General features: G+C 43.0%; 1 protein-coding gene across 6 annotated transcripts in view; it reads left to right on the forward strand.

Moving 5' to 3' along the window:
- STS (steroid sulfatase) overlaps positions 1-27,830 on the forward strand; it is a 183,628-nt gene that overhangs the window by 62,387 nt on the left and 93,411 nt on the right. For all 6 annotated transcript variants that reach the window (XM_070605434.1, XM_070605438.1, XM_070605436.1 and 3 more), the window contains exons 3-6: positions 19,578-19,718; positions 22,682-22,803; positions 22,891-23,013; positions 24,474-24,897. In XM_070605434.1, coding sequence (XP_070461535.1) covers positions 19,582-19,718; positions 22,682-22,803; positions 22,891-23,013; positions 24,474-24,897 — 806 coding nt within the window. In that variant the 5' untranslated portion in view covers positions 19,578-19,581. The remainder of the gene's footprint in view (positions 1-19,577; positions 19,719-22,681; positions 22,804-22,890; positions 23,014-24,473; positions 24,898-27,830) is intronic.

The following is a 27,830-nucleotide window of genomic DNA, read 5'->3' on the forward strand; positions in this document are numbered from 1 at the left end:
GCTCCAACTCTGCTGATCCGAGAGTCTTCTGCAGCCAACCTGGTCTGCACAGGGTCCAATAGAAAAACAAATGCAGACTCAGTAAGGAGAGACTTTTTTTCAAAGGGATTATTACAAGAGGAAAAGGGATTATTGCAAGAAGGAAAATGCTCTGACCGTAAGGACGGCAAGCTTTTCAAAGGTTAGGCAGACAGTTTTTCTTTTATAGAGAAGAGTAAACAGGCTGGACAGAAGCAGGTGTGGGGAGGTGGGATGGAAGGGTGGCCTGATTGAACAGTAGACCCAAGTCTGGTTTACCCTGAGGCCAGCCTGTCCTCTTGGAGGCTATCTCCTGGCACACACTGAGGGTGGGCCAAGGTTCAGGGCCTGGGGAAAGGAGAGAAGCTGAACCAAAGTTTAGTTAACATTTTACTCTGACTGATCAGTGGGGACAAGCAATTCAGTGAATCATTTACAAGACAACGAATGAGAATTTAGAGGGTCTGTGTCTGGCCTTGCGCCCAGTGGGCATGGGGGGCATCTGTGAGTCTTATCTGAGTGTATGGGGGAAGGAAATTCTTTGCAGTCAGCCATTTTCCAGAAGACAGAAGGTGAGAGCATTTCTTAACCGTTGCTGTTTTCCGAGATCTCAGGGTTGGGAGGAAATTCAGCATTGTCTGTGGTATGACTTTACCTAGCCACCTCTTCTTCCAGTGACTGTTGTTGAGCTGCAAGGGAGAAAATATTCAAGGGACACACCAAGAGAGTGTAACTTAGGCACATCTTCATCATGTGACCTGCACAAGCAGTGCTGTAGCAGAGCCAAGCTGTATGCTAAAGATTTATTTAAGAGGAATGTCAAAACTTGGTTGGGCAGGCCTTGTTTCTAAGGAGAAGGCACCTCCGGGGAATATGCTTCTTAGACTTCCGCTGGTGCAGACACCAGCAACGGAGGGTAAATGAACAAAGTTGCTTCGTCCTCGACCATCAGCCGGATGTGGTGGAAGCTGGAGATGCCTTGAAGATAGTGAGCGTGCTTGTCGCTTTTAACCTTGAAACAAACTGAGTTGGGAAGTTCATGGGAGCTCCCTGCTTCTGTTGGGTATTCTCTCAACATGTATTGTCATGTGCTTGTTTTTAAAATCTGTTGTTGCTTGGTAATTTCCATTGATTATAATGATTTTCTGTGAGGTTTAGCAAGGGAAGGTTTAGAAAGGGTTATAAATGGGGTTAATTAGTAAGATGCAAATCGCTTTTATGGCTGTTTCAAAACATTTAAATGGCCCATAATTAAGTTGTGTTGCCAAATTATTTGTTAATTATCATCTTCCTATCAAGTTTATTTCATCAGGAGATCTCATCCACAGTGTAATAGGCAGAGCAAGCAGCATTGTGCAGGTAGATGCTTTGCAAAGATGGACAAGAATGCTTGTTTGGTTGGGTTCCTTTCTTATTGGCTCTGCTTTTATTTTTCATTTCTACTTCAATATATCATAGATGATGAGTTTGCTTATGGATAGACAGGATCTCTTGGTTGGAAGGATTACAGTAGTCACTTTGCCCAACTTCCCTACTTCTCCATGAAGTAATCCCTTCTGCAATATCCCGGACAGATGAGGTTTTTCAGTCTCTGCCCAGTCATGGCAGGAGAAAGATGAGATTTGGCAGGCTGATCATTTCGTGGTCTGGCAGCTCTTGTAAGATCGCGTTCCTTATTTTGGACACAGTCCTAGCTCTGGCCTCTGAGACAACAGCTAAATCCTTTCTCTCTTTCACAGACAGCCACTCGAGCAAATTCGAAGACAACTCTAATGCCTTTTGTGCTCAGGGTGAAATGTTACCAATTCCTGAGTAATCACTTATGCATAATGGTTTTTGTACCCTTAAGCATCCTGTTTGCTGTCCCCTTGATAAGCCAGTTTGTGTCTGTCCCTCTTAAATAGCAGCAATCTGAACTGAAAGGTATTATTCCAACTATAGTTTCAGGTGTGTAGAGTCCAGTGGAACTTCTCTTCCTTGTCTCAAAAACGTCTCCCTATTAACATATATAAAGCAGCATTAATTTTAGCCTTTGCAACTTCAAGTCACTCCATTGCTCACCTGACTACCACTTTGTCAGCAGTTACAATCTTCTTCATATGAGTTGCAATTAGGCCACATCTTCTTAATATCAGCATTCTTGCACCAATGATTACATTTCTTAAATAAGTAGATTATGGGTCTCTCCATTGAATTGAATTTTATTAGTTTTCATCTTTTGTTCCATTTATCAAGGTCTGTCTGAGACTTCATTCTCTTCCAAAGCACAAACTAACCTCCACATGTTGGATCAATATCTCATAGTTTATTCATACAAATCGTTGGTATAAATTATTGAATAGAGCAGAGTCGTATAGCGCATTTTCGAAAACCTTTGACATTCACTACAACTCTTTTACAGCTCATCACTCTTGTGGAACATCTGTGTAGCCAGCTACAACTGATAGATACGGTAGCCTGAGATTTGCAGATTCCAGGCCAGCATTGCTATTCATTCTACTGCTGATAGTACCAGGAGGAAGAGTTCTGGTAGCATTACCACAAAGGAAGGGAGGCCTACGTTGTTTCTAGCAAGCTCAGGATGGTGCCAGCCAATCACCATTGACATTCTAAAGTGCACACAAACCATCGATGCCTGAAACCCTATATGTACTGTGCTGTTTCCTAGACTCACATACCCATGATAAAGTTTACTTTGTACATTAGGCACAGTAAGAGATTAACAATAATAACTAATAATAAATAGAACAGTCATAGAAACATACTGTCCCAAAAGTTTTGTGAATGTGTCTCTCTCTTAAAATATCTTACTGTGCTGTACTCACCTTTCTTCCTGTGATGACATGAGCTGTCACAGTGCCTGCATGATGAGATGAGGTGAGGTGAGTGACGCAGGCACTGTGACGTAGCGTCAGGCTACTCCTGACCCCCTGAGGGAGGATCTTCGAGCCGTGACTATGTAGATGGTTGCATGTCAGGAGCAGATGATGGCAATGGTTGGGGATCCAACAAAGGAATGAGACATGTCCCAGGCAGCGCGGAAGGGGGTGGTGCAGGATTTCATCACTCAGAATGAGGTGCAGTTGAAAACTTATGAATTGTTTATTCCTGGAGTTTTCCACTTAATATTTTGGGACCGCGGGTAATTGAAACCACGGATAAGGGGGAGACTACTATATAATCGCATTGCTGTTTGAACATGGATCTTCTTGGTTTACTATTGTTCTAACTGTCTGTCAGCAGGTGGTAATAAGCTTGATGCTCATGTAAGCTCAACATGTGAAAATCCTTGCCAAGGGCATGTCTGCTTTATGAAAGACGTTCTTCAATTAGGACACCCACAGTGGGGCTGAGCACAAAGAACAAAGCTCTATGTGGGGAAAGATGCCTCAGCTGCAGTTGTGATCTTAAGTCTTTTTCAAAATAACATTTAACCCAAAGACAATTATTGTCATTAAATGTCTTGTGTTATGTAGGCTTTCACAATGTCGTTCATCTCAGAACAAAGATGCTCCCCTAAAGAGTGAACTTGAAGATAACATTTCCCTGAAGTCACATCTTCCTTTCAGTCTGGGAGTTTCTTTTCGAAGTTTTTATTCCAAAGATCGGATCTACTATTTATGTACATCAAAACTGCTTTTTAGCTGAAGGCAATTTTGAATTGCTTCGTATATTAATTGATTGACAAAGTCTATAGATATTGTTTATCCAGAAGGCACTACCAATGGAAGGCAATGAACATGCTTAAATTCTTTTATGGATCCTTTAACATGTGTATTATGATGGGTATTTTAGAGGCTGTGTCCGATAATTTTAACATTTGCACATCTTATGCTCCTTCACATGTCATTTGTATATGTGTGTGTGTGTATATATATATATATATATTTTATATTATGTATATATTTTTTATATGTGTGTATATATACATATATAATTTTTTAATGATGGGCATTGAATATAAAATAATAGTGGACACTGAATTCAGTAATATTTACACCTAGACAGCATCACACCCCTTTGTCCATCTGGCCACTCGGGTGAGCTCCTCTAACAGTACAGACATCTGTTGTAGCTATAATTAGGTTCAGTTCTCCTCTGGCTTCAAATGCTTTGACAGGGCATCCACACTTGCCCTTTAGCACACATCCCTCAGAGCTTGGGGTCTGAGCGCCAGTGAGGCTCAGAGGATTGCACTCTGCTTTGTAGCCTGGATGCTAGCTTGTTGGGTCTTTGAGGAATTTTCCCTATTCTCTCTCCTGCCCTGGCTTTGGTAATCCCACATTCCCATCCTGGCTGGGGGACAGGGACAGGTGTGACTGCCCATGGGGAAAGCTCAGGGGGCCCTGGAGAGACGCCGCTCCATTCACTGCCCTGGCCCAGCCATGGTGTACTGCCATCCAGTGGGATTCGCAAAGATCTGCAGGAATGAGTCGAAAGGTTGGTGCAGATGGACTGTCTGGCTGTACTTCTCAGGATCCTGGTCTGCCATGCCTGCCGACCCACATGCAGCTATTACACACCCCTTTCCACTTCATGTGAGGGTTTCCCCATCTTTTCCTCATTTCCTCCACCGGGAGTGAAAGCAACCGAGGGTCTCTTCTTTGTAGGAAGGTTTACCACATCCTCAGCATGATTCCAGTTCACGTAGGTTTCATTGCATCCTCAGCTTTCTGATGGGTTTAAAAAATATGATTTTAATTGAGAGCTTCGTGTGCAGATGAGAAGCTAAAATGTTGCAGCTGCTGTAGAAAAACAGTCTGGTGGTTTCTCAATGAGTTAAACATAGAATTTCCATGTGACCCAGGCATTCCACTCCTAGATCTAGATCCAAAAGAACTCTAAACAGATGTTCAAACACAAACCTGTACATGAATGTTCATAGCAGCACTAGTCAAAATATCCCTAAAGTAGAAGCAACGCAAATGTCCACCCACAGATGAATGGATAAACCAGATGTGGCATGGCCCTATGCAATGGAATAGCATTCAGCCATAAAAAGAAGCAAAGTGCTGACACAGGCTACGATGTGGGTGAACCTTGAAAACATCATGCCAAGTGAAAGAAGCCAGATGCAAAAGGCCACATTCTGTATGATTCCAGTTATATGAAATATCCAGAATAGGCAAATCCATAGAGAAAGCAAATTAGTTGCCAAGAGCTAGTGGGAGGGAGAAATGGGGAGTGACTGCTTAATGGATGCAGGGATTTCTTTGAGGGTGATAAAAATGTTCTGAAACTAGATAGCAGTGCTGGTTGTGCAACACTGTCAATGTACTAAATGCCACTGAGTTGTACACTTTGCAGTGGTCTAAATAGTGAACTTGATGTTATGCAAATTTGACCAGAGTTTAGAAAGTAGTTACGGTTTTGAGGTTTAGTACTTTATCTCGTCAGTGTGAGCTTGGGGGTCCCTTTGGCTACATCTTAACTGGCAATGAAAGCTGATTGCTTTTTTTCATATCCTATATCTTCCCTTTTTTGTTTTTAAACATTTTCAACTGTCTATATGCATCTTGAGTGAACAGAGCCTGACTGTCAACGTTTGCATTCTGGGGTGTCCTCTCAGGGTGTTTAGGATCTGATGGCAAAGAGCCAGACAGTGCGGATCTGGGGAACCAAATTCAGACCTAGAGCCCAGAGGTCAGGAGCTGGTAAAACTGCCGTGACTCTGAAGCTCTTGGGAAATGGAGTAGAGGGGAATGTAAGGGTGCTCCCTGAAGCCAGGAAACTGTCTGCTGGATACATGAGTGAGGTGGGAGGAATGGCGCTCGGTTCGTGGACTACTACACTTATACTTGCATCATGGTTAACAAAAGACATTTACAGGACTTTATTCCGTTTACTTTTAACCACCTTGAGATGTGGAGGGTGGTTTCGGAGAAGGCAAAGTAACACACTTTTAGCTCTTGGAATTTGTGTCTTCTGCCTTGATGTGTTTCTGGGATCTTTTGTCCAAGTCAAAGAGGCTGGTAAGGTTTCCATTCAATTTTTTTTTTCCCTTTGCCCAGTGTGGTAGATATAGGGACGAGCAGTGTCCCACTTTAATGGGAGAATGAGAAGGCTGTTCCTGCTCGTGCAGACCCCAGCACTGGGAAGGCTGACTCCTTAGACAGAAGGATGGAGGTCAGGCACTGATCAGGGGACCTTGGTGTGACTCAATGCTGACACCCAAACACACAGGGTTCTTTTCTGGAGGGTTCCATCAGTTAATCATAGGTGGCAGGATGGCTCACATCCTGCCTGAGGCCTTGTGGCAGGTTCCCTGCAGACTCATGACCAAGGATGTGATCATTACATCACTTTGGACAATCACTTTGGACATTACATCACGTCTTCTTCTGGCTGGATTTTGAACTTGGGAGAACATTCTGATCAGGCCATGCATTCAGCTGCCCGCCATCTTAACTACCAAAGCAATTTTAAAAAATGCCTCTGCATTCTGCTTACAGATCCTCACAGCCATATGCACATATTTATAGTTACTAAAAAAGCAGCAGTGATTATGTGATAACGGGGGCGGGGAGGGCACCCACATCCTCCTGGAAAGATGGCCAGGCTACTTATCATTTCTGCAAAGTGCCTTTAACACAGAGGGGTTAACTAGCTTCCTGAAGTGTGAGGTTAGGAAGAACAGCCGCTGGCCATCCACTTGGGGAGGGGGGGGGTCCTGGTTGTTCTGAGCCATCTTTGTCTTGTTCCCTTGTTAAATCAGTCATGCTTGGCCCTGGTTCCTAGTAGCTAAAAAGATGTTCTTCTTTTTCATCTCAAGTCTCTGCCTGACTGAATGATTCTCACCCGCAAAAAGGAAGCTTTAGGACCCCAGAGAGAACAATCCCAGAGGCCTTCTGATATTTACAGCACAGATAACATCAGGATGTAAAGAAGCACTTCCCTCAGTTTTCAGGCCCCTTGCTTTCTCTTCTCCTCCAAACTTTCTGGGTATTGCGTTTTCTCTCCTTTTACGCTGCTGCCCATCTTGTCACTCTCTGACTGCCCATTACACATACTGAAGGTTAGAAGTTCAGGTCTGCTCAGGTGCTCTGTGGTGTTCTGGTCAGAGGATCCTGGAACGTGTGAGTATCTCACACCTGTCTTGATTCAGGCTGTGTTCCTTGCTGAGAGGCCCCTGGGAAAACTCTGTGTGCAGAGATGACCTCCATAGGCAGAGTGAAACTTTATTATTGGCTTCGGCCTTGAACCTCGAAGAACTCTAGCAAGATAGACTGGAATCTCTCCAGAGCTTCTTTCCTGCGTGTGCCAGGCAGCCTGCCATCACTTCCTCATGTGGTGGAAGGGATGAGGGAGCTCTCGGGGTGACTTCTATAAGGGCGCTAATCCAAGCCCCACCTCCTGATGCCATCACCTTTGGGCATTAGGATTCAACCTATGAATCTGAGGGGGACACAAACATCCAGACCATAGCAGTTTCTATATGTGTTTTTGTTACAAATCCTTTTATAATTCACTATTCCCAATAAACAGGTCACCTAAACCTGGCCTTTGCACCCTTTTCTCCATATCCCACCATAGTGATCCATCCATTCTCTCTTCTCCAGTACCAAGAGCTCGCCAGCTGTGGTGATTCTCTCAGCATACCAGAGAGGAAAGTTTTAGGATGTTCACATTACCCAGAATTTTAAAGACCACTCTGGTACACAATTTTCTTCATAAAATTCAGTAAACTGTAAATAAATAAGATTAGGTAAGCCATGATGAGTGGTTATAGCAAAGTATTTAGATTTGCAGGCTGAGTAGAGGTATTATTAGGCTGAGCAAGAGAGAAATGGCTTCCTCCCACACAGTCGCCGTAGGTGAGTGCCATTTATATTGGTGCCTCAGCCAAAGCACAAAGATGCCTCATAATGGACCTTGGGGATCTTGCTCAAGTAGTTAAAACTGAAGTTGCAATGGGAGAATCCCATTTATCAACTCACTCAAATGTGTTCCAAGTGGAAATGTGTTAGCATAGAAGAGGTGTTCACTGTTGTCAGAAACATTATAACTAATTCCAGTCGGCTTTATCTGTGGTAGGCATCTCTTAATTACAGAACTTTGAGCTCCCTAAAGAACAACTGTTTTAAAAACATTTAGTCTTTCAAAGCATAGGAAAATGAAAGGAAACTGAAGCGCTAACAGGGATAGTCCGTGTTGGTTATTCACATTTGTGAATGTGCTAGCTTCTCTTGACAATGCAACTCCATCACAAAATGCACCTTGTTCTTTAATTTGGAAAAAAATGCAGTGTAGTGTTAAGATAACCTCTTATCTTAAAAGGCAATCCACTCATTACAAATATATTTTTCACAAAATGCCGCTTTATCAGGGCTCCATGACATCAAATATCTTCTGGGGAGCATAACATGACTAAATATCTGCTTACGATAATTATGAATTATTATGTGCAGAGTGGGTGAATTGCTAATCTTCTTTTGTCTTAGAAGCGAGCCATTAGATGCAAATATCTAGCTACAAGAGATTCAACTATTTAGAATGAACATAATAAATACGCAGCAATAAAACTTTCTTTTGCAAAATTTGGGAAAACATTGAAATATTAACTTTTAAAAAGCATTGATATTCATAGACATTTCAACATATTAATATAAGGTGATATATATGTGTATGTGTATAATCTATTTATCAACAGAAACAGATATATATTTTGTCATTCTAGATATATAGTATTTATTTGTCATTCTCTCTACATATGTTTATTTATGTAGTATACATACTATATATAGTGTGTACCTATCTGTGTGTAGTATGCCAAAAGAGCATTTTTGTTTTTCAGTTATTTAAGAATTCAATGAGAAATTATATAATGAATAAAAATTTTCATTTGAGTTGTACATAAATGAAATGTCTTATATTCAGGGCAAAAATAGCTACATACAGCTCAGAGTGATCAAACATGTTGTTAGCATATGCATTATGTAGTTATTTCAAAATAGGTAGATGTTCACAAGTTTTAATCCTGTGAATAACCGAGAAAAGGAACTCTGTAACACTGGTCAAGAGTCCAGGACTGGAGTTAATGGTGACTTGTTTTCCATGTTTTCTTTTTTTAATTATATAATTACCGTCAGCAGATGAATGGTGATGAAACAAAATGTGGTGTATCCATACAATGGGATGTTATGTTACCTTAAAAGGGAGTAAAGCCCTGACACATTCCACAACGCGGATGAACGTTGAGGACATTATGCTCAGGGAAATAAGCCATCCACAAAAAGGATAAACATTATATGGTTTCACTTACATGAGGTTCCTAGAGCAGTCAAAGTCATAGAGACAGAAAGGAGAATGGTGGTTGCCAGGGAGAAGGGAATAGGGAGTTGTTGTTTGATGGGGACAGAGTTTCAGTTTTGCAAGGTCTAAATCTCCTGCAGATGGCTGGTGGTGATGGTTGCACAACTATGTGCATGTACCTAATGCCACTGAACTGTACACTTAAGAACAGTTAAGGGGGCCAGCCCTGTGGTGTAGTGGTTAAGTTAGGCGTGCTCCTCTTCAGCCACCCAAGTTTGTGGGTTCGGATCCTGGGAGCCAATCTATACTCGTCAGTCATGCTGTGGTGGCAACCCACATATAAAGTAGAGGAAGATTGACACAGATGTTAGCTTAGGGCTAATCTTCCTCAAGCAAAAACAGAGGAAGATTGGCGACAGATGTTAAGGAAAAACAATGAATGGTTAAGATGGTCAATTTTGTTATGTGGATTTTACTACAATTAAAAATAATTTTTAAATTGCATAATTAGTTATAAATATTCAAATAACCCAGCCTTGTATAAAGTAAAATAGAATACTCGCTCCAGCCACACGTTACCTTAGCCCCTCTCCGAGGTGGTCACTGCAGTTCACTCTTGGCTGGGCAGCTCTCGTCACCTTTCTCTGTGAGTGGATCTGGAGTCCAACAGAACTAGACTGTGATCCCCACTCCATCATTCACTTGCTGCATGTCCTTGAGCAGATGATTTCACCTCTCAGCCTCACTCTCCTCGCCTGTAAAATGGAGACAGTGACAGGCCTGCCACATTGGTTGTTAGAAGTAGATGGCGATTTATATAAGATGGGCGTCTCAAGGCTAATGATTTGATGCCAACTGAAGGGTGTGAGTTGTTATTGCTGCTGTTGCTGGTGGTGTCTATGCTGCCCTAATTTTGAAGACTTCTGCTCTTGGCGTTGCTTTTCCCACTGGGGTTGAATTTGTTCTTTTCTGCTGTTCTGAACTCCGGGGTGGGGCTCTCTTTCAGCTGCCTTGTCTGGCTGGTTCTTTCCAAGATCTCGGGAGAGTTACTACCATTGCCTGAGAAATTCCCCAGATCCTGGACTGGGCTGGAGGTACCTAATCTCATGACAAACTCACTCACATCTGTGCCATCAATCCGCCAGAGCCCAGCCAGGGCACCTGCCTTTCAGCGTTTCTCTATCTCAGGGGCAACACTCAGCCTTGCCAAAGGGCCGAACGCAGGTTGAGGCAGCCATAGATTTGCCCTGACAGTCCGGGGGAATGCTTTTCAGGAACTCAACATGATGGGGTGTCAAATGCTCTTCAGACTCTGGTTTTTATAATTTTTGTGGAATATTTTGCTTTGTATTGGTGCTTTCAGAGCCTGCCACTCTCCTATCTAGTTAGAGAAAAATATGGAGTCCGTTCCAGGCTGACTTAGAGGAAAACCATCAGGCTGTGGGAGCATAAACATCACAGGAGTTTGGACATGATAGGAGCCCTTTTATCATACGACGCAGAGACAGAGACCTGCAAAGGCTGGGCGACCTGTTCTAGTGTTGACAGCTCATTAGCGGCAGCACCAGGACGGGGAGCATCATCTCTGGACTCCTCACACACCACCCTCCGTCTTCAGCTCATGAGGCGTCAGCTGGACCAACAAGAGAGGCAGAGAAGTGAGTGGGGCCAGGAGAGTCTTTGAACTTAGAGAACTCGGTGTCTCCCCAACTGTTCTGAAGATTTCAAATGTAAATGAAGAGGTTGGTGAGAATTCTTTTTTTAAAAAAATATGTTTTCTTTATTAATACTCCTAAATTAATATGACTAATTCAATTCTACTAAGTATAATCGAGTGTATGGAGAAATACAAAGCCCAGAGCACCAGCTACTGTTGCAGAGTCAATAAAAAACAGGGGTTCGCTCAATAAATAAAACATAAATATTTATTTTAGAAAACTCACAAGCAATTTTAATAGGTATTTAAATCTATAGAAATACCTGTTTAAACACATATTCAGGTGGGGATTTTGCTGTCCTGATTTCAGACTATTCTTCTTTATGAATCTAAAACAGGACGTTGATTAGATAACACACTGTTAACCAAATTTCATTTATGTAGCTTGAATTGAACAAAAACTGCATTTCTTCTAAACAAAATATGGGTTGTAATGTAGGTTTTTCTCTGTGTTCAATAAGCCTTTTTCCCCGCAGACCAAATAGATCAGGAACACGTTCGTTGCCGTGGTAAAGTGTCCGTTATGTAAGCGCAGTGTTAATTTTCTTTTAATGAACAAATTTAAGGTAATTTCATCTCTAGTTATGAAAATGTTCTTTTGTCTCTCTCCTTCATAGTACTTTTGTTTTAGGAATAGCTACTTTCTCAAAAGAGTTTCTTTCTTGTTTTTTTGCCAAATGGAGGTTGTTCAGAAAAATAATTTTTTTAAGGGGGAAAATTAGGCAGTTTTTCAGAAGCTAATGTGCCGTGCTCTTAGCATTTTGGAGCACTTTCATTTAATTTTTAAGTACTTTTATCAACTCTGTTTTAATAGTTTGAAACATCTTTATAAACACCTTATTCTAATCCACGCTTGTGGGAAAAAATGAGTTCGGGTTACTTCAGACTCTAACGATTTATATGCAGTGGGATTCTAAGTGGCTATTAATAAACAAATTTTCAAACATTCTTAATTGGGCTAGATGGTGTTTCTCACCCTAGGCCTAATATTATCTACCCCAGGCACATTTTGGAGGTATAATTAATGATACACTGTCACAGTGAGCTAACCAAAACCATTCGGCAATTCAGAAATTAATATAGATATTAATAATTATTAATGGGCTTCACCCCATTGGGTTTAATTTTAATAAAAAAGTTCTGCACCTAAACTAACTCTCTCACCAAAAAGCACAGAAAATTGGAAAGAATTTTTCCCAAGGAGCACACATGTATACAATTGATCCCTACTATGGCGACATGTTGACCTGGAGCAGATTCATAATCTTAAACCCCAAACATTTTCTGTTTTCACTGTTCTCTTTCACAGCTAATGGCCCCAGTATCTTTCCAGAGAGCAAGGGTGAAGTATCATTGACTGCCCTCTGTTTCTGATACCTCACATCCAGTCAATTACCAAGTGATAGTGATTGCATCTCAAATCCATTCTGTTCTCTTCCACCTGCCCCCACCTAGTCTGGGTACCACATCTCTGTATGGTCATGGCCATTATCTTCACATTCACTCCAGCCTCTGCCCAATCCATCCTCCACGGAGTAGCAGAATGACTGTCTGAGAATGTGAATCAAAAATTCCTGTGCCCCCCAGACTAAAATCTTCACTGTCTCCCCATCACTTCTGGACAAAGATAAATGTCCTTATTGGGCTGACAGCACCCTCCATGTCTGACCCCTGCTATTTCTTGAGACTTATCTCCACTGCACAGTGAGGGTTTTGTATGGAAAAACAGACAAAACACCAAGGCATGCAGTCATGGGAATGCCGCACGCTCAGCCATTTACACAACAAGGTTGTGGAGAGAAACCTAAGACCTGAGTGGTTCTCCAAATAGTCAGTTGGCTTATATTTTTTTCTTCTAAACGTTTAGAATAAAAGTAAAGACACAACAAAATTTATTCGAAAAAATCAGATTTAATTTTTGTGTATAATAAAAGCAATAGTAGCCCAAAGTAGGTCTCTGAATAGCTGGGTTTTGGGTAAAACTTTACTTAAGACTCACACAGAGATGGAATTTGGCTCCATTTAATCTCTCTTTCAACCATATCCCTCTGGGCTATCATAAGTACTTTTTTCCATTCCTGGCATTTTCAACTTTCAATTGTAAAACTAAAATTCATTTTTTGCATGGTTGGTGAGCTGAGCAACGTATCTTTAAATTTCTTATATAAATTCTGGCTACTCATTACTAATGAAGCACGTTCTTAAAATACATTCAGCATGACCTTTTGAGACACTACCGTGGAAAGCTTTTTTCAAGTCCTCATTAACACAACTGAACTTCCCATCTTAAGCTACTGTATTTTGTTTCAAGTATCTACTGCTGTGTAACAAATGACCTCAAAACTTAGCAGCTTAAAGCAACACACATTCATTATCTCACAAGTCTCTGTGGGTCAGGAATCCGAGCATAGCTTAGCTGTTTCTTCTGCTGTGATCAAGGTACCGGCCAAGGTGATGGCCTCATCTGAATGTTTGACAGAGGCAGGATCTGTTTCCACGGTTGCTCAGATGCTTGAGGGCAGTTTCTTGTAGGCTGTTCGACTGAGAGCTTCATGTCCTGGCTCGCTGTTGGCTGGGGCCTCCTTAGTTTCTCATCACGGGGGTCTCTCCAACATAGCAGCTCACTTCATCAAAATCCAGCAAGAGGTAGAGTCTGCTAGCAAGGCAGAAGTCATAGTCTTTTGCAACCTAATCACAGAAGTGATGTCCCATCACTATTTCCATCTTCTGTTCATTAGAACCAAGTCACAAGGTCCAGCCACACTCAAGTGCAGGGGATTATATAAGATGTGACTACCAGGAGGGGTGTCATTGGGGCCATCTTTTGGTTGGCCTTCCACATCTTTGTTTAAAATTCTACTAGTGTACTTATTACAGTCTACACAAAATTATAATAGTAATGCTGATAATGACTACAACTAACAACTATTGGCCCCTAACTATGATTCCCTTATTTAATCATAGTACTGAGTATATAATTTTATCTTCACTGTAATACTTATAAGGTGTTATTATGATTATCCTCATTTTACCAAAGAGACTGCCGACATGAGGCTAAGTGGATGGCCCTCAATCTCACCTCTCCCAAGCAGAGGAGCCAGGATTGAAACCTCATCTGTGGAAGCCACATTTCTCACCCCATCACTCATTTTAGTGGGCTCTGTGCTTGTGGATTCCCTCATTTGGCCAGTCAGAGCCTTGCAGGATGATTCTGTGTCTCATTCAACCATGAAACCATCACAAGACTGTCACAGTGTCTTTTATCCGCTTTTTGCCCCATAAGCGTTTGTTGAATTGAAGTGGATTTGGTTGAATTGTCAGTGGATTGCTTTTGTTGCAAAGGTATAGATAGATTAAAACACTCCTAACAAGTTACATTTGTCTAGCACTTTATCATTTTGGAAACCTTTTCTTTCTCTTTCTTTGGGGGCAGGCAGGGGATTGTTCTCTTTTTTTTCCCCAGCTCTACTGAGATATAATTGACAAATAAAATTGTATATGTTTAAAATAAAAATGTGATGATTTGGTATATATATACATTGTAAAGCAATTACTACAATTAAGTTAGTTAACACATTCATGACATCACATAGTTACTTTTTTGTGTTTGTGTGTGTGTGGTAAAAACACTTAAGATCTACCATTTTAGCTAATTTCAAATGTACAATACATTATTATTAATTACTGTCACTATGTTGTATGTACATTGGACCCCCCAGAATTTATTCATGTTACGACTTAAACTTTGTACCCTTTGAGCATCATCTCCCCATTGCCCTATCCCCCAACCCCTGGCCACCCACCACCATTTTACTCTCTGGTTCTATGACTTAAACTTTTTTTTTTTTTAGATTCCACATATGAGTGAAATCATACAGTAGTTATTTTTCTCTGTCTGACTTATATCCCTTAGCATAATGTCCTCCAGCTCCATCCATGCTGTCGCAAATGACAGGATTTCCTTCTTTCTCATGGCTGAATAATATTCGATTGCATATACGTATCACATCTTTATCCATTCATCTGTTGATGAACACTTAAGTTGTTTCCATATCTTGGCTTCTGTGAATAATGCTGCAGTGAACGCGGGAGTGCGGATATCTCTCTGAGACCCTAACTTCATGGAAACCTTTTATTTCCATCATCTCACTTGACTGGCCTTTGGCAGAGATGCCATCTCGGTAAATATGGATGGGAGTGAGGCACAAGGAGATCATACTTCAAGCCCAAGAGGTCATAGCTGCTGGCCTGAGCTGGGGCCAGACCCTGACTCTGAATTCTCCACTCGTTCCTCTACTCCCCGACAAACAGAGAATAAAAGCCACCAAAGAGAGAATTAACAGGAGAGAGTGGTGGCAAGAAGAGCACGCTGAAAAGTCACATTTCTCTGCCTGGTTATCTTTAGAGGAAGGGAAGAGTGGGAGCCGAGTTTACGTTTGTGCAAAGGGAAGATCCCTGAAAGGGAGAGAGGTGAGAGGGGGATTGGAAGTAGGTCAAGAGAGAGGGGAAGGTATTGCTCCAAATTTCCGATACGTGGGAGGAAGGATGCTTTGATCTGAGTCCCGAAAGGTACCTGGCAAGATGACCGTTGGAGAGGGTAACTGAGGACGAAAAGTCAAGGTAGGGAAAGAAGTGCCACCTGGACCAGTGACAGATCAGTAACAGGTAAGGGAGAGAAGCAATGCTCGGAGCCTAACCTTCTCTTGGAAGAGCCTTTTCAAGATCATCGTCCCTGTGCACAGGAATTTAAGGGCTTCCGTAACTGCTGGGGCATATTGTGGCCAAGGAACATTATCTGTTAGCATTTAAGTTGTACTTGTGGGTGCAAAGGAGAAATTCGTGGTTCCTCAAATGGTTGGAGTTTCGAATCATTCCATAGAAGCCAAGCTGCCCACATATGAGAGCAAAGGAAGTGGATCGTAATTGTGTTATATAGAAAAGTGATGATTTCACAGACAATTTCACAGATGATCAGAAGTGTGAGAGGCTAGGACTGACTTGGTGGTTCTTAACTGGGGGTGACGTTGTCCCCCTGTGGACATTTGGCAATGTCTGGAGACATTTTTGGTGTTACAGCTCAGGGTGGGAGGGCATGCTACAGGTATTCAGTGGGTGGAGGCCAGGGGTGCTGCTGAGCATCCTCCAGTGAACAGCACGGCCCCCCAGAACAGAGACCTGTCCAGTCCCAACTGGCAGTAGTGCCAAGGCTCAGAAACCCTGCTGACTAACTCTAAGACGGCCAAGTTGAACATGACTCGTAATAAACATGTGTTCCCACATTACCTTGTCACACAGGTGACCTGATGAAGAAGCACAGTGCCTGTTGTGTACTAAGCACCCAGACAACTGTAGTTTTAAAATAAGAACATATATTTATTTATTTTCTATATTAACTGAAAAATGAAAATATTAGCTAGCTGGAAACACACCCCCACAGCATTCTGGCTCTCGCCTTCTCTGGTGTGAATGCTACACGTGGCATTCTTATGGGGACAGGAGGTTATTAAGCATACTCGTTTCTTTTCTATGTTACCTGTGTTGGTTATGGATTTGCTTGCCGTTAAATCCACTTAGGGAGCCCTGATGCGTCAACCCTAAGCGTTTCATAGGCATTACTAATGGGTGCCTTTAGTAATCTTCAAAACATCGAGTGTGTCTCACTTTATATTTAGAGATGGGTGCTAATTTTTGAATCCTTCTATTGCCTGTAAAACATCCCAACCATTTAAAAAATGGCTCACAGCCCTGCTTAATCACCTCTTTGGTTGAGTTAGAATGAGGAATTTCTAATTCAACATCAAAAGTAAACGTTGGCTCTTGATTTCATGCCATTTTCTGTGACACTCGTTCAACTAGGCACTGCCCTCATGGTGCCTACCGTCCAGTTAGGGAGGAGAGCAGCCTTCCACTCTTACATCCGCCAAAGTTGTCAGTGGTTATTTACTCCTTTGCTCAGTCAACAAATGTTGACTATGTACTGTTAGAGAGTGTGTTCAGTGAGGAGTGCATTCCGGCAGCGTCTGTGACTCTAGGGTAGCTGTGGGCAGCGAGCCAGGCCAGAGTGATGTAAGAGTAGATGAAGGCTAAGGTCAAGATGGTTCTGCCAGTGCATACGCTGACAGACCCCTTTGTGCTGCTAAGACCTAGCGGTGAGAGTCAAGGCTTAAAGAGAGAACAGAGGTACAGCAGTGCTCCAAAAGGGCTCCAAGAGCCACCAAGGAACAGAAAGACAAAGTAATGAGTTCTGGCTCCTAGTCTCAGGGTCAGAGCAGGTAAAATCTCAGACTTGGCTCTGGGAGGTGTTGGGGGCAAGAAGCTGGCTCAGCACACCCCCCCCCCCCCCACCGCCCCCACTCCCAGCAGGAAGCAGGCTGGTTCTCTGGAGAAAGTGCATTGGGAAGGCTTGGGGCTCTGGACATCAGGCCCAGCTCAGGCCACAGGGAAAATGAGGGTTTGGAACAAGAAGACTAATGAACTTCTCTATCACAAATGGAGGGCATGTCAGCTCCTCCCCTTCCGGCAGCCCCAGAATGCAGCCAGCCCCAAGGACCCACACCCCAAGCAGGGGATTGGGATTCCTCAGTGGAGAAACAGGCCTACTAGAAAAGGCTCATAGGGCCTGACATTTGGAATTTCTCAAGGCCAAAGCCAGCCTGCCACCTGCTCTCTCTAGGCTGAAGGCTGCGACGGGCCACAGTCCCACACACACTTACAGGCCTTTGAGCCAGCTTCCTGGGTCCCACTCTTAAATGTGAGCAGACTGCTGAAAACTCCAGGTATTTGAGCAAAGCCTCTAACATGACAGAGACTAAAACATGAACGCCTGATACGTGCCAAGGACAATTCTATGTTGTAGGATCGAGCAGTGAACCAAACACACGCATAACACAACACACCTGGTTAATGGGCCAGGTGAATTGGTTTCCCATGATGTTGTAACAAACTAGAACCACGTCGGTGGCTTAGAACAACACAAATCCGTTTGTCTTGCAGTTCTGGAAGTCAGAAGACTGAAATGAATCCTAAGGGGCTAAAACCAAGGTGTCAGCAGAGCTGGGTCCTTCTGGAGGCTCTAGGGGAAAGTCAGTGTCCTTGACTGTTCCAGCTTCTAGAGGTGCCTATATTCCTTGGCTCATGGCCACACATCACATTGCCTTTCTCTCCATTGCTTTTGTCATCATGTCACCCTCCTCTCCTAATATCCCTCTGCCTCTCACTTATAAGAACACCTATGATTGTATTGGGGCCAACTGGACAATCCAGGATAGTTTCTCCATCTCAAGATCTTTAATCCCATCTGCAAATTCCTTTTTGCCGTGTAAGGGAACATATCCACAGGATCTGGAGATTCAGGCACGGATGTCTTTGGGGGCAGGGCTGTTATTCCACCTGCCATGCCAGGCGAGGATGAGCACTGTGGAGAACAGGCAGCAGAGAAAGAGAATGGGGAGGACCAGCATAGGGGTGGCTGCGAAGGCCTCCTGGCTTGGCAGTCAGGTGTCTTCTGAGGCACCATCCAGATGGTTTTCTCAGGTGCATGCAGACGAAACCATCATGGGATTCCTGCTCCACGTGGCCATCAGTTGCCTCAGGCATAGCCCCACAGCTCCAGTGGGACCCACATGTCCGGCCCCTTCCCATTCGCATGGGTTTCTGATGCCGTAGGTTCTGCTAAGGTCTTCCCTCACTTCCCCAGGTCCTGAGTTCTCCCAGGGTGAGCAGGAGAGCTCAGGTGGGTACCCTTCAGTCTGGCCTCATGGACATTTAACTGCCCTGTATTCAGCCAAGGTGATAGGGCCTGAGGATGTCACTGTCCCCCAGCTGCTCAAATGCTTGCAAGCTCTCTTCCTCTTCTAATATTCACTTGGCAATTCTATGGGCATCGGAGAGAGGGTTTCAGGTGTGTGTGCTCAAGCGCCATCCTCCCCCAAATTCCTCCAGCCTGTTATTCCTGAAAGGAATGACGTGCCACACAGTGAGTGTGTACTGTGATGACAGCCATTGAGGATGGTTGGATTCCCTTCCTTGGGTGCATGTGCTCTGACCTATGAGCCAGCACCCAGAGCTGCCCAGTCGACGAACCTCGTGCTCCTTGAGTTTTGAAAAGTTTGCCTATGTTTTTATGTTTCCCGTTAAAAAGCTCCTACACCACACTCATAGCTCATTTTAGAAAGGATGTGACATTGAAAATTTGATTGTAGTGACATGCCTGTCTTTCCAGTGCTCAAACAGAGAACTTTTTGCTAATTGCAGAACCCGCCTTCCATAAAGAGACGGCGAGAGGTGATTGTGTTTCCATTTTTCTCAATAGAACTTATGTTTTGCTCCAGGGTAGAATTGAGAGGTCCTTGCTATCTATGGGAAAGGAAATGTTTATTTTGGAAACAAACACACAGGACAGAGAGGATAAAATTCTTTGCCTGATGCGTCTTAGTGGGTCGTTGGAGCACGTATAGTCCGGGGTGGGCCGGTTGTAAGAAGGCCCTCTTCTCAAGTGTGGGCAAGGACGGAGGAAGGTTCTAGAGAAGGAGGTGAATGGTCCACCTCGTGCCGGTGTCCTTCACTTCTCTCTTCCCCTTGCCGTTTGCAGGAAGATGAGGATCCTTGTGCTTCTGCTGTTGTTCCTGTGTGAGACCCAGAGCTGTGCAACGTCAAGGCCAAACTTTGTCCTGCTGATGGCTGATGACCTTGGCATCGGAGATCCTGGGTGCTATGGAAACAAGACCCTCAGGTTGGGTGACATGGCTGCTCTGTAAACACATGGCTTCGTTCATAGGCAGTAGTCCCCAGTGACGGTGAACGCCCGTTTACAGAACTACCGAGCGCAGCCCATGTGGAAACATTTAACACCCTCCATACTGCACACTTTGATGTGTGACTTCACATGGATGCATATGGATCTAGACGTTAGGAAGGCAGGTGTGACTTTATCTGGTTGAGTAAGTGTAGTCAGTTGGATAAACTCAGATCACTAGGAAGATATTTGTAATAAATGTTTCTTGCTTGCCGCCACTACGCTGCTTTTTTCACATCCTCCCTTATTTCTTCCCTTTCTTCCCTCTTCTGTTCTGACTTTGTTCCAGTTGGTGCCCCATCCCATCCCAGCTTGTCAAACACTCACTCTCCCCTCCACACCTTCCTTCCCTTCCTTGCCCAGGCTGTTCTCAATCATCAGCCAGCCACCCTGGCTGGGGACAGATGTCTCAGGGACACACATCATGTTGCATGATGGCAGAATTTTCACCAGCCAGGGATGACTGCAAAGGTAGGAAAAACACAATGGGAGCTGGACTTAGGGACAGAGGAGGGCATTTGCTTTCTAAGCCCTCTGCATAGAACCAACTTAACATAAGAAGTACTTTAAGGGCCCTTTGTTTTAAAAAGGAAAGTTAGTTCTTGTATAGGAGAATCTTGGCATTAGCATTGCATTTTCTCTTTATAAGAAGGAGGAAACCATAAGATAAAAGTAGTTCTGTGAAGAGCTTCATGTCACAAATGATCAATACAAACTGAACTAAAGGAGAGGATGGGGAAAGAGATCATTTGCTTTTACTAGAATTTTCTCGTAAGATCTCTGAATAATCACTATCTGAAGCCGGGATGGACCCACTGCTAAGTGCCATGGGACACTGATTTATTTTCATGCCATTTCCTCTGGCTCCTCATCTTCTTTGCAGCATGGCTATTTGTCTTGGGATGTGTATTTCATCGTTATGTGTCAGATCAAACAAAAATTAAGTAAATTATTCTTCTGAGGAGAAGGAGGCCCGCGAGACATAGCCAAATATATATCAGTTCCAACCTGAATCTTCGCATCAAATGTTGCTTGTCATTTTTAAAATCTACACTTACCTAGGACAGTTGTTGGATTTGTAAAAGCAGGTGCAGGCATATGATTTGCACTCAATGCTCTCTTAAAATTTTAATTGACCATGTATGTTTTCTGCCCAACATTTTGCCTCATTTTGTAAAAAGTTTAGATCTTACTTTTTGACATTTGCAACACAAACTTTGTTAGTAATTTAATTTTTCTTGTCAGGGTCATAATTTCCATTTGGGTTTTTTTCATCTTATATATTATTTTAAATATCATATAATAATAAAATAATTTTAATATAATATTAGATATAATATTAATAAAGTTTACTGAAAGAATAGATAACTGTTCCTACTAAGATATCTTAATTAAAAAATTATAATCAAGCCTTTAAGGTTCCATGTCTACCAATTATCAAAAGAAAAAAAAGTCTATAAAATCCCAAGGAAGAATTCACGTCAATATCTACCCTAAATCTGTCTTACTCTTAATGTTAAATTTCAGTTCTTTCTGAATTACGTTTTTCATTTTATATTTTGTAACATCACACCCAAAGTAGTCAAATGTTTCCGCTGGGCCAATGTAGGCAATAGGAGGTTTAAGTCAAATACACAGGCAGATTCAGTTTTCTAAACCTTCTAAATCTTGTGATTTAAGGCAAAACCAAATATTGACAGTGGAAATATTGACAATTAAATGCATAAATGAAACTCATAGATGGGAGACTAGTTTGACATTGCAAATGCAATGAAAAGATCTTCCTGTCAAGCTGTGCATTAATGCATAAGGTGGCTGTGGGGCCACTATGAATAAGAAGCATGCTCCCACTCCACAGGCTACCATCTTGTGGTGCAGAAAAATTAGGCTTGCCATCCTTTTACAGTGAGGAATCTGCCGTGATAGGGAAGTATGACGGATGCCCTACACATGGAACAGACCCCTCCCAGAGGACAAGGGAGACCATAGGAGGCCCGTGAGAATTCCATCTATGCCCAGAACTGAAGTATGGAAGATGACAAGCCTGGCAGAAGAGTCAGTGGCTGAGGTTTCCAATGGAGGATATGGGATGGGAGCTTGGCGTGGTACAAGAACTGAAACACGTTTGTTTCTGAATGCCTAGGAAGTCTGGAATGAGTTCCTAAGATGATCCATCAATCCATTCCTGGAGAAAAGGCACCAGGGTAGCTTGTCTTGCTCAATGCGTCATCCTAGAAGTGAGCCCATAAATAAGTATTTATTAAGTGTAAAAAACCATGAGCCAACAAACCATGCGAGTGATTCACAGCATGTTGTTTTTTCACATTAACATGTGTCCCTTTTTCCTGGACCATATTAACCCATTTGTTGCTGTTCATTGGTAAATACCCATGGAGTCCCATTATTCCTTTCTCCCTGGGGTCATGTGGAAATTAGGCAGAGGCTGGTGAGAAATGGTTGGGGGCCTCCCTTAGCCTGTGGTTGGGAAGAGAGGGAGTCAAGTTTTCCCCAGGGCTTTCTCTTTTGGGGGCACAGAGGTAACTGGAGGGACATGGGTGGGGGAGGAATGAGGCCTTGACCCATCTCACTCTTCCTCCTCTCCCCTTTCTTCTCTCAGCAGCCCATTCTCAAGACTTGGTTCCTCTCTGCTAACCCCTCTGAGGGTGTGGGTGGGCCCCCTAGAAATCTCAGACCTGCATCATTTAAACCTCAACATGGTTTTCTTCTCATTCTGAGTCTTGGTTCTGTGTTGCCTCTCCCTTTCCTCCCCTCTCTCCCACCTCACACAACCCCCTGCAACCTTCATTTCCCCAGATTATTGAGAGGCCACTCAGTATAAAAACCACAGAGAAAGCTTCATTTTCAAGGTCATCCTGAATGACATGATTCTTTTGTTCTAGGACTCCCAATATTGATCGGTTGGCTGAAGGGGGAGTGAAACTCACTCAGCACCTGGCAGCATCACCCCTGTGCACACCGAGCAGGGCAGCCTTCATGACAGGCCGGTACCCCATCCGATCAGGTAACCTCCTGGCTCCATCACTGTGACCGTCATCCTCCTCAGGCATCCCCCAGCTCCTGTCTTACTGGTCGATTTCTCCTGCTTCAGGAATGGCATCTCAGTCCAAAGTGGGAGTTTTCCTCTTCTCAGCCTCTTCTGGAGGACTTCCCACCAGTGAGATTACATTCGCCAAGCTTCTGAAGAATCAAGGCTATTCAACAGCTCTGATAGGTATGGGCAGCTGAGGAGGGGGAGGTGAGGGTGTGAGTGGTGTGAGGGGGAGAGCGGGAAGGGCATTAGAGCAGGCTTCTTAAGGATGACATTGCTGATACAGTGGCACAACATTAAGTAGGGGAGAAATGATTTCAATTCTCAATTAAAATACAATGCACCTATCTGGGCTATTTGTATGTGTAGATATGTGTCATTATATATGTATGTGTATGTATGTGTGTGTGTGTGTGTGTGTATGTATAGATGGATGGATAGAGAGAGAAAGAGACAGATAGATGATAATGAAAGATGGATGGACAGATGGATGTATGGATAGATGGAAAGATAGATGAGATAGGTGATAGAGACAGATCAATAAATGAAATGGATGGATGGATGGATGATGGGTGGGTGGGTGAATGGATGGATGGCTGATGGATGAGATACACAGATGAGACAGATGATAGATAATAGTTAAAAAGATACATAGATAATTGTACACACATACAGAGCATAGAAAGCAGCATATACACACCAGGCTATTGATAAAGTTTTTTATTTTACATTTCAATACTCGAATTGTGTCAGAATTTGTCTCAGTTGACGTTCCCATGGATTTTATTCCATTGACAGGGATGATGCCTTCTCCCTTTTTACTTGGTAAGCATGGATCTGCAGGTCATCAGATGAATCCTAGAAAATCTCATAGGAGCAAAATGACCATTCTCTTTCCTCCCACATCTTGTCATAAAACCGTCATCGTTTTTTCCTTTGTGAAGCACACACTAATTTAGTGGTATAATTGACATTTTATAAGAAATGTTCATAGATATTTAAAATAACTGCTGTGTTATGAGTATGATCTCCTCATGCCTCAGGGTTAATTTTTTGAGAAAGGATTCATTCCCACTTTGAACATTCAAGGAACAAAATCAAGTTGGTTCTAAGACTTTAATTTTAAGGACATGTCTTTAAGAAACATCTGCCCCTGGGGCCAGCCCTGTGGCCCAGTGGTTAAGTTCAGCACTCCACTTCAGTAGCCTGGGTTCAGTTCCTGGGCTTGGACCTACACCATTTGTCCGCAGCCATGCTGTGGCAGCAACCCACATAAAAACAGAGGAAGAGTGGCACAGATGTTAGCTCAGGGTGAATCTTCCTCAGCAAAAACAAAAATATGCCCCAGAAAAACTTGTGTTTTTCAAGGTAATTTTGTCTCCTGTCTATTAAATATGTTAGGTGTTTGTGTTTTGTTTTGTTTTATTTTGTATTTCCCTATCACTAAATTAGTTCTTGTTTTCTGGTAGAGTGAGTGAGTTGTTTGTGGAACAGGAAGTGAAAACCTGTAGGGTCCTATCGAATAGGACTTTTGCTCATAAATATGAAGAAAGATCTTGCTTTTCAGCATGTGGGAATCAGAAGCTGACGTTTAAGTCAGGGTGTTTGTTGGGACTAAACATACCACCCAATTGTCTTGTCAGGGAAGTGGCACCTTGGGACCAACTGCCACAACAAAACCGACTTTTGTCACCACCCTTTAAGCCATGGCTTCGATTATTTCCACGGGCTCCCTGTGACCAACCTGAGAGACTGCAAGCCCGGAGAAGGCACCGTGTTCACCACAGGCATCAGGATGCTGGTCTCTGTCCCTCTTCAGCTCATCGCCATCGCTCTCCTCACCCTGGCGGTGCTCAAGTGCCTGGGGCTGCTCCCTACACCTGGCCTCGTCTTCTTCTGCCTTCTCTTCCTGGCCGCCGTGATACTCGGCCTCGTAGTGTGCTTCCTGTATTACTTCCGGCCCCTGAACTGCTTTCTGATGAGGAACCATGAGATTACCCAGCAGCCCCTGTCTTACGACCACCTCACGCAGAGGCTGACGGAGGATGCGGCCGAGTTCATACGACGGTTGGTATTGCCTCTTATGCTGATGCTGCCTTCCCATGAAACGTAACACTCCAGTATTTCCATGGAGGTGGAAGAACCAGGGAGCTCCTTCTAGCCACGTTTCCCCTTCCATGCTTGGTAGATGGCTGCCGCCAGGCTCTGTGGAGGAAGGATATGGAAAAGGAAATGGCCCATGTTGGGTTTTTAGCAACCACAAGCAGGTTCGTTTTCCCCGATGCTCTCCAGAAGAATCAGATGCCGAGACAAAGGTCTTTAGCAGAAAGAAAGGACTTTATTGCAGGGCAGCCAAGCAAGGAGACAGGAAGCAAAGCTCTCAAATCAGTCTCCTCTAGTGGCTTTTGTGGGGGATATTTATGAGGGGAGTAGGGAGTAGAAGGGAGGGAGTAGGAGGGCGTTAGGGGCTGAAGTTTTCAGAGTCCTCTGCACAGGCATGAGTGTTTTTCATATTTCTTCATGGGTCGTAGATGTAAATCTGGGGGAGTTCCATGTGTTACATGTGGTGGATTTTTGGCCTATGACGTGCAAAGTTTACTGATAGGTCATTCTGGTTGCTCAATGCACTTGCATGATGTTTGGTTGAAGGAGGTTGTCAGCAAGTCGTTTCCTTATCTGCAATGTCCTTGCCATTCTGCAAGACAAGCTCAGAAACTTTGGTTAATTTGTTTCTTACTTTAACCTTGTGGGCATAGGGTATGATTTCAGGGTGGCCTCGGAAAGGAGTTGGGATGCAGTGTGCTCTCCTTTGAGTGGCTTTGCCAATATCACTCCCGTCCTGTGCTTCTGAGGCCATGCCAAAAAAATGTCTGCTGGATGATCAAAGGGGCTTCGCATATCACCATGGTCTTTAATCTTCAAGTGTGCGACCAGGAGAGGAAAGGTCACTGTGTGTTGTGTAAGGGTGGAGGTCGTCCTTGTGATGTAAACAGTGTAGAGAGATCCAAAAGATTCTAGGCAGATTTCTGAGCAAGACAACTCTGTGAGGAAACCGTGGAGTGAGAGATCTCTTTTGGGGTCTGTTTGGTCCCCTTTAGTTCAGCGTGTTGAGGGTTGCAGGCAGCAAAGGGAATAACCTTCAGCTGAGTAATTGACAACAATGCTGAGTAGAGTCTATAGCAGAAACACTTGCTGTGGAAAACAAGCAAAACTGTTTTGATCCATGTGTAACTTTGGAGAAAAATGGAAATTTCGTCTGAGAATCAGACGTTTGGTCTTTGTGGTTACTTGCCATGCCCATGCAGAGAGCTGGTCTAATCCAGGCACCAAATACTGGAGAAACCAATTGCTCCTGGCAAAATGGCACGATGAAAGACATCATGTGATTCTTAAGGAGGAAGAGTATTAAAACTGAAGATCACCAATCTTACCTCTAGAGATTCCTATTGAGTAGTTCTGAGGTAAGGCTACACATCTTCATTTTAACAAGCTCCCCAAGAGAGTCTAAAACGGGTGTCCCATAGGACACACTGAGAAATACTGGAGCATATATGGATTTTTGCTATAAGGGATAAAGGTCACAATCATTATTACACCCCTAGATTTTTCTAGAAGGTGATGCTCATAGGCGATCTAATGTAAAGGCTTTAACTTTATAAATATACATTTTGCATCATCATCCGGTAAGAAGTACACAGATATTTCACTGAAACAAAAGATTCCTGAAATGATCTTTTTCTTACCAGAGTGATTACTTCTGATTCTTTCTATCCTATTCTGTTCTGTTTTATTTTAAAAAGAAATTATCAGGCCAGCCCCAGTGGCCTAGTGGTTAAGTTTGGTACACTCCACTTTGGTGGCCCAGGTTTGGTTCCCGGGCATGGACCTACCCCACTGGTCTATCAGTAGCCATGCTGTTGTGGTGGTTCACGTACAAAAAGAGGAAGATTGGCAGTGGATGTTAGCTCAAGGTGAATCTTCCTCAGCAAAAAAAAAAAGAAAAGAAATTTTCTGGTTGTGACACTCAATGTCATGACTCAACAATGGGTCACAGTCATAGTCTGCATAGGTTGACAAAGCTCTTATCTCGTGGGTTAATCTTACTGTATTTTATAAATAAGAGAGCATCCATTCCAAGATAGAATGGTGCTTCATGGGATGGCAGACCTATCCATTTAAGCCGAATCACCACCACAGTCTACCATTTGGCAAATTTGCCGAGCACTCTCATGTCACTCTCTGTCTAATAGCAATCTCTCAGGAACATAAGGGGAGGAGATTAATAATATAATGCCCATTATAAAATGGCATGGTTCAGAAATGATATTCAGCTTCCAGGGTGAATAACTTTTTTACAACATGTGGTATTTTGACAGAAATGGTTGAATCTGTAAAGTCTAGGAAGATTTGTATAATTACAAGGCATTTTAATGGGTTACTCAGCATTTGATTTGGGGAGGGGACCAAAATTAATTTGATTGTCCTAAGGGTATAGTAGCCCAACCACTTTGTCTTGATTATGTTGACATTTCTGTAATTTTTTTCTAGAACTAGAGATTCAAGATGTTCTAGCGACACCATATTTGGAGGTTATGATTATGGTTACTGAGTCATAACAGAAGGGTTTATTCTTCAAAATAGATGATTCTACTGTAAATGGCTGTTGCCCACAATGGAACAATGTACGCATGGTCAATATTAGTGAAAATACTAGCATTTGTATACCACAATGCTATTCACAAAAAGCTTCTCACATACATTATCTAAAGGTGCAAACATTTAAGGCATCTAGGTAAAATCATCCTCCGGTAAAATTGTCCTCTGTGTTGTATTATATATCTGATTCGCTGAATGTGGAATCTAAGAATCTTGAGAGAATGGCCTTAATATGCCACCCAAGAATCAGAACAACAGTGACACCACCATATTTATAAAAAATATTTTTCAAGGGTCTGAGGACAAATTCATAGGTGTTAGCTCATTGATCAGAATATCCTGAA

Source organism: Equus przewalskii, chromosome X (genome assembly GCF_037783145.1).
Source record: "Equus przewalskii isolate Varuska chromosome X, EquPr2, whole genome shotgun sequence".
NCBI lineage: Eukaryota > Metazoa > Chordata > Mammalia > Perissodactyla > Equidae > Equus > Equus przewalskii.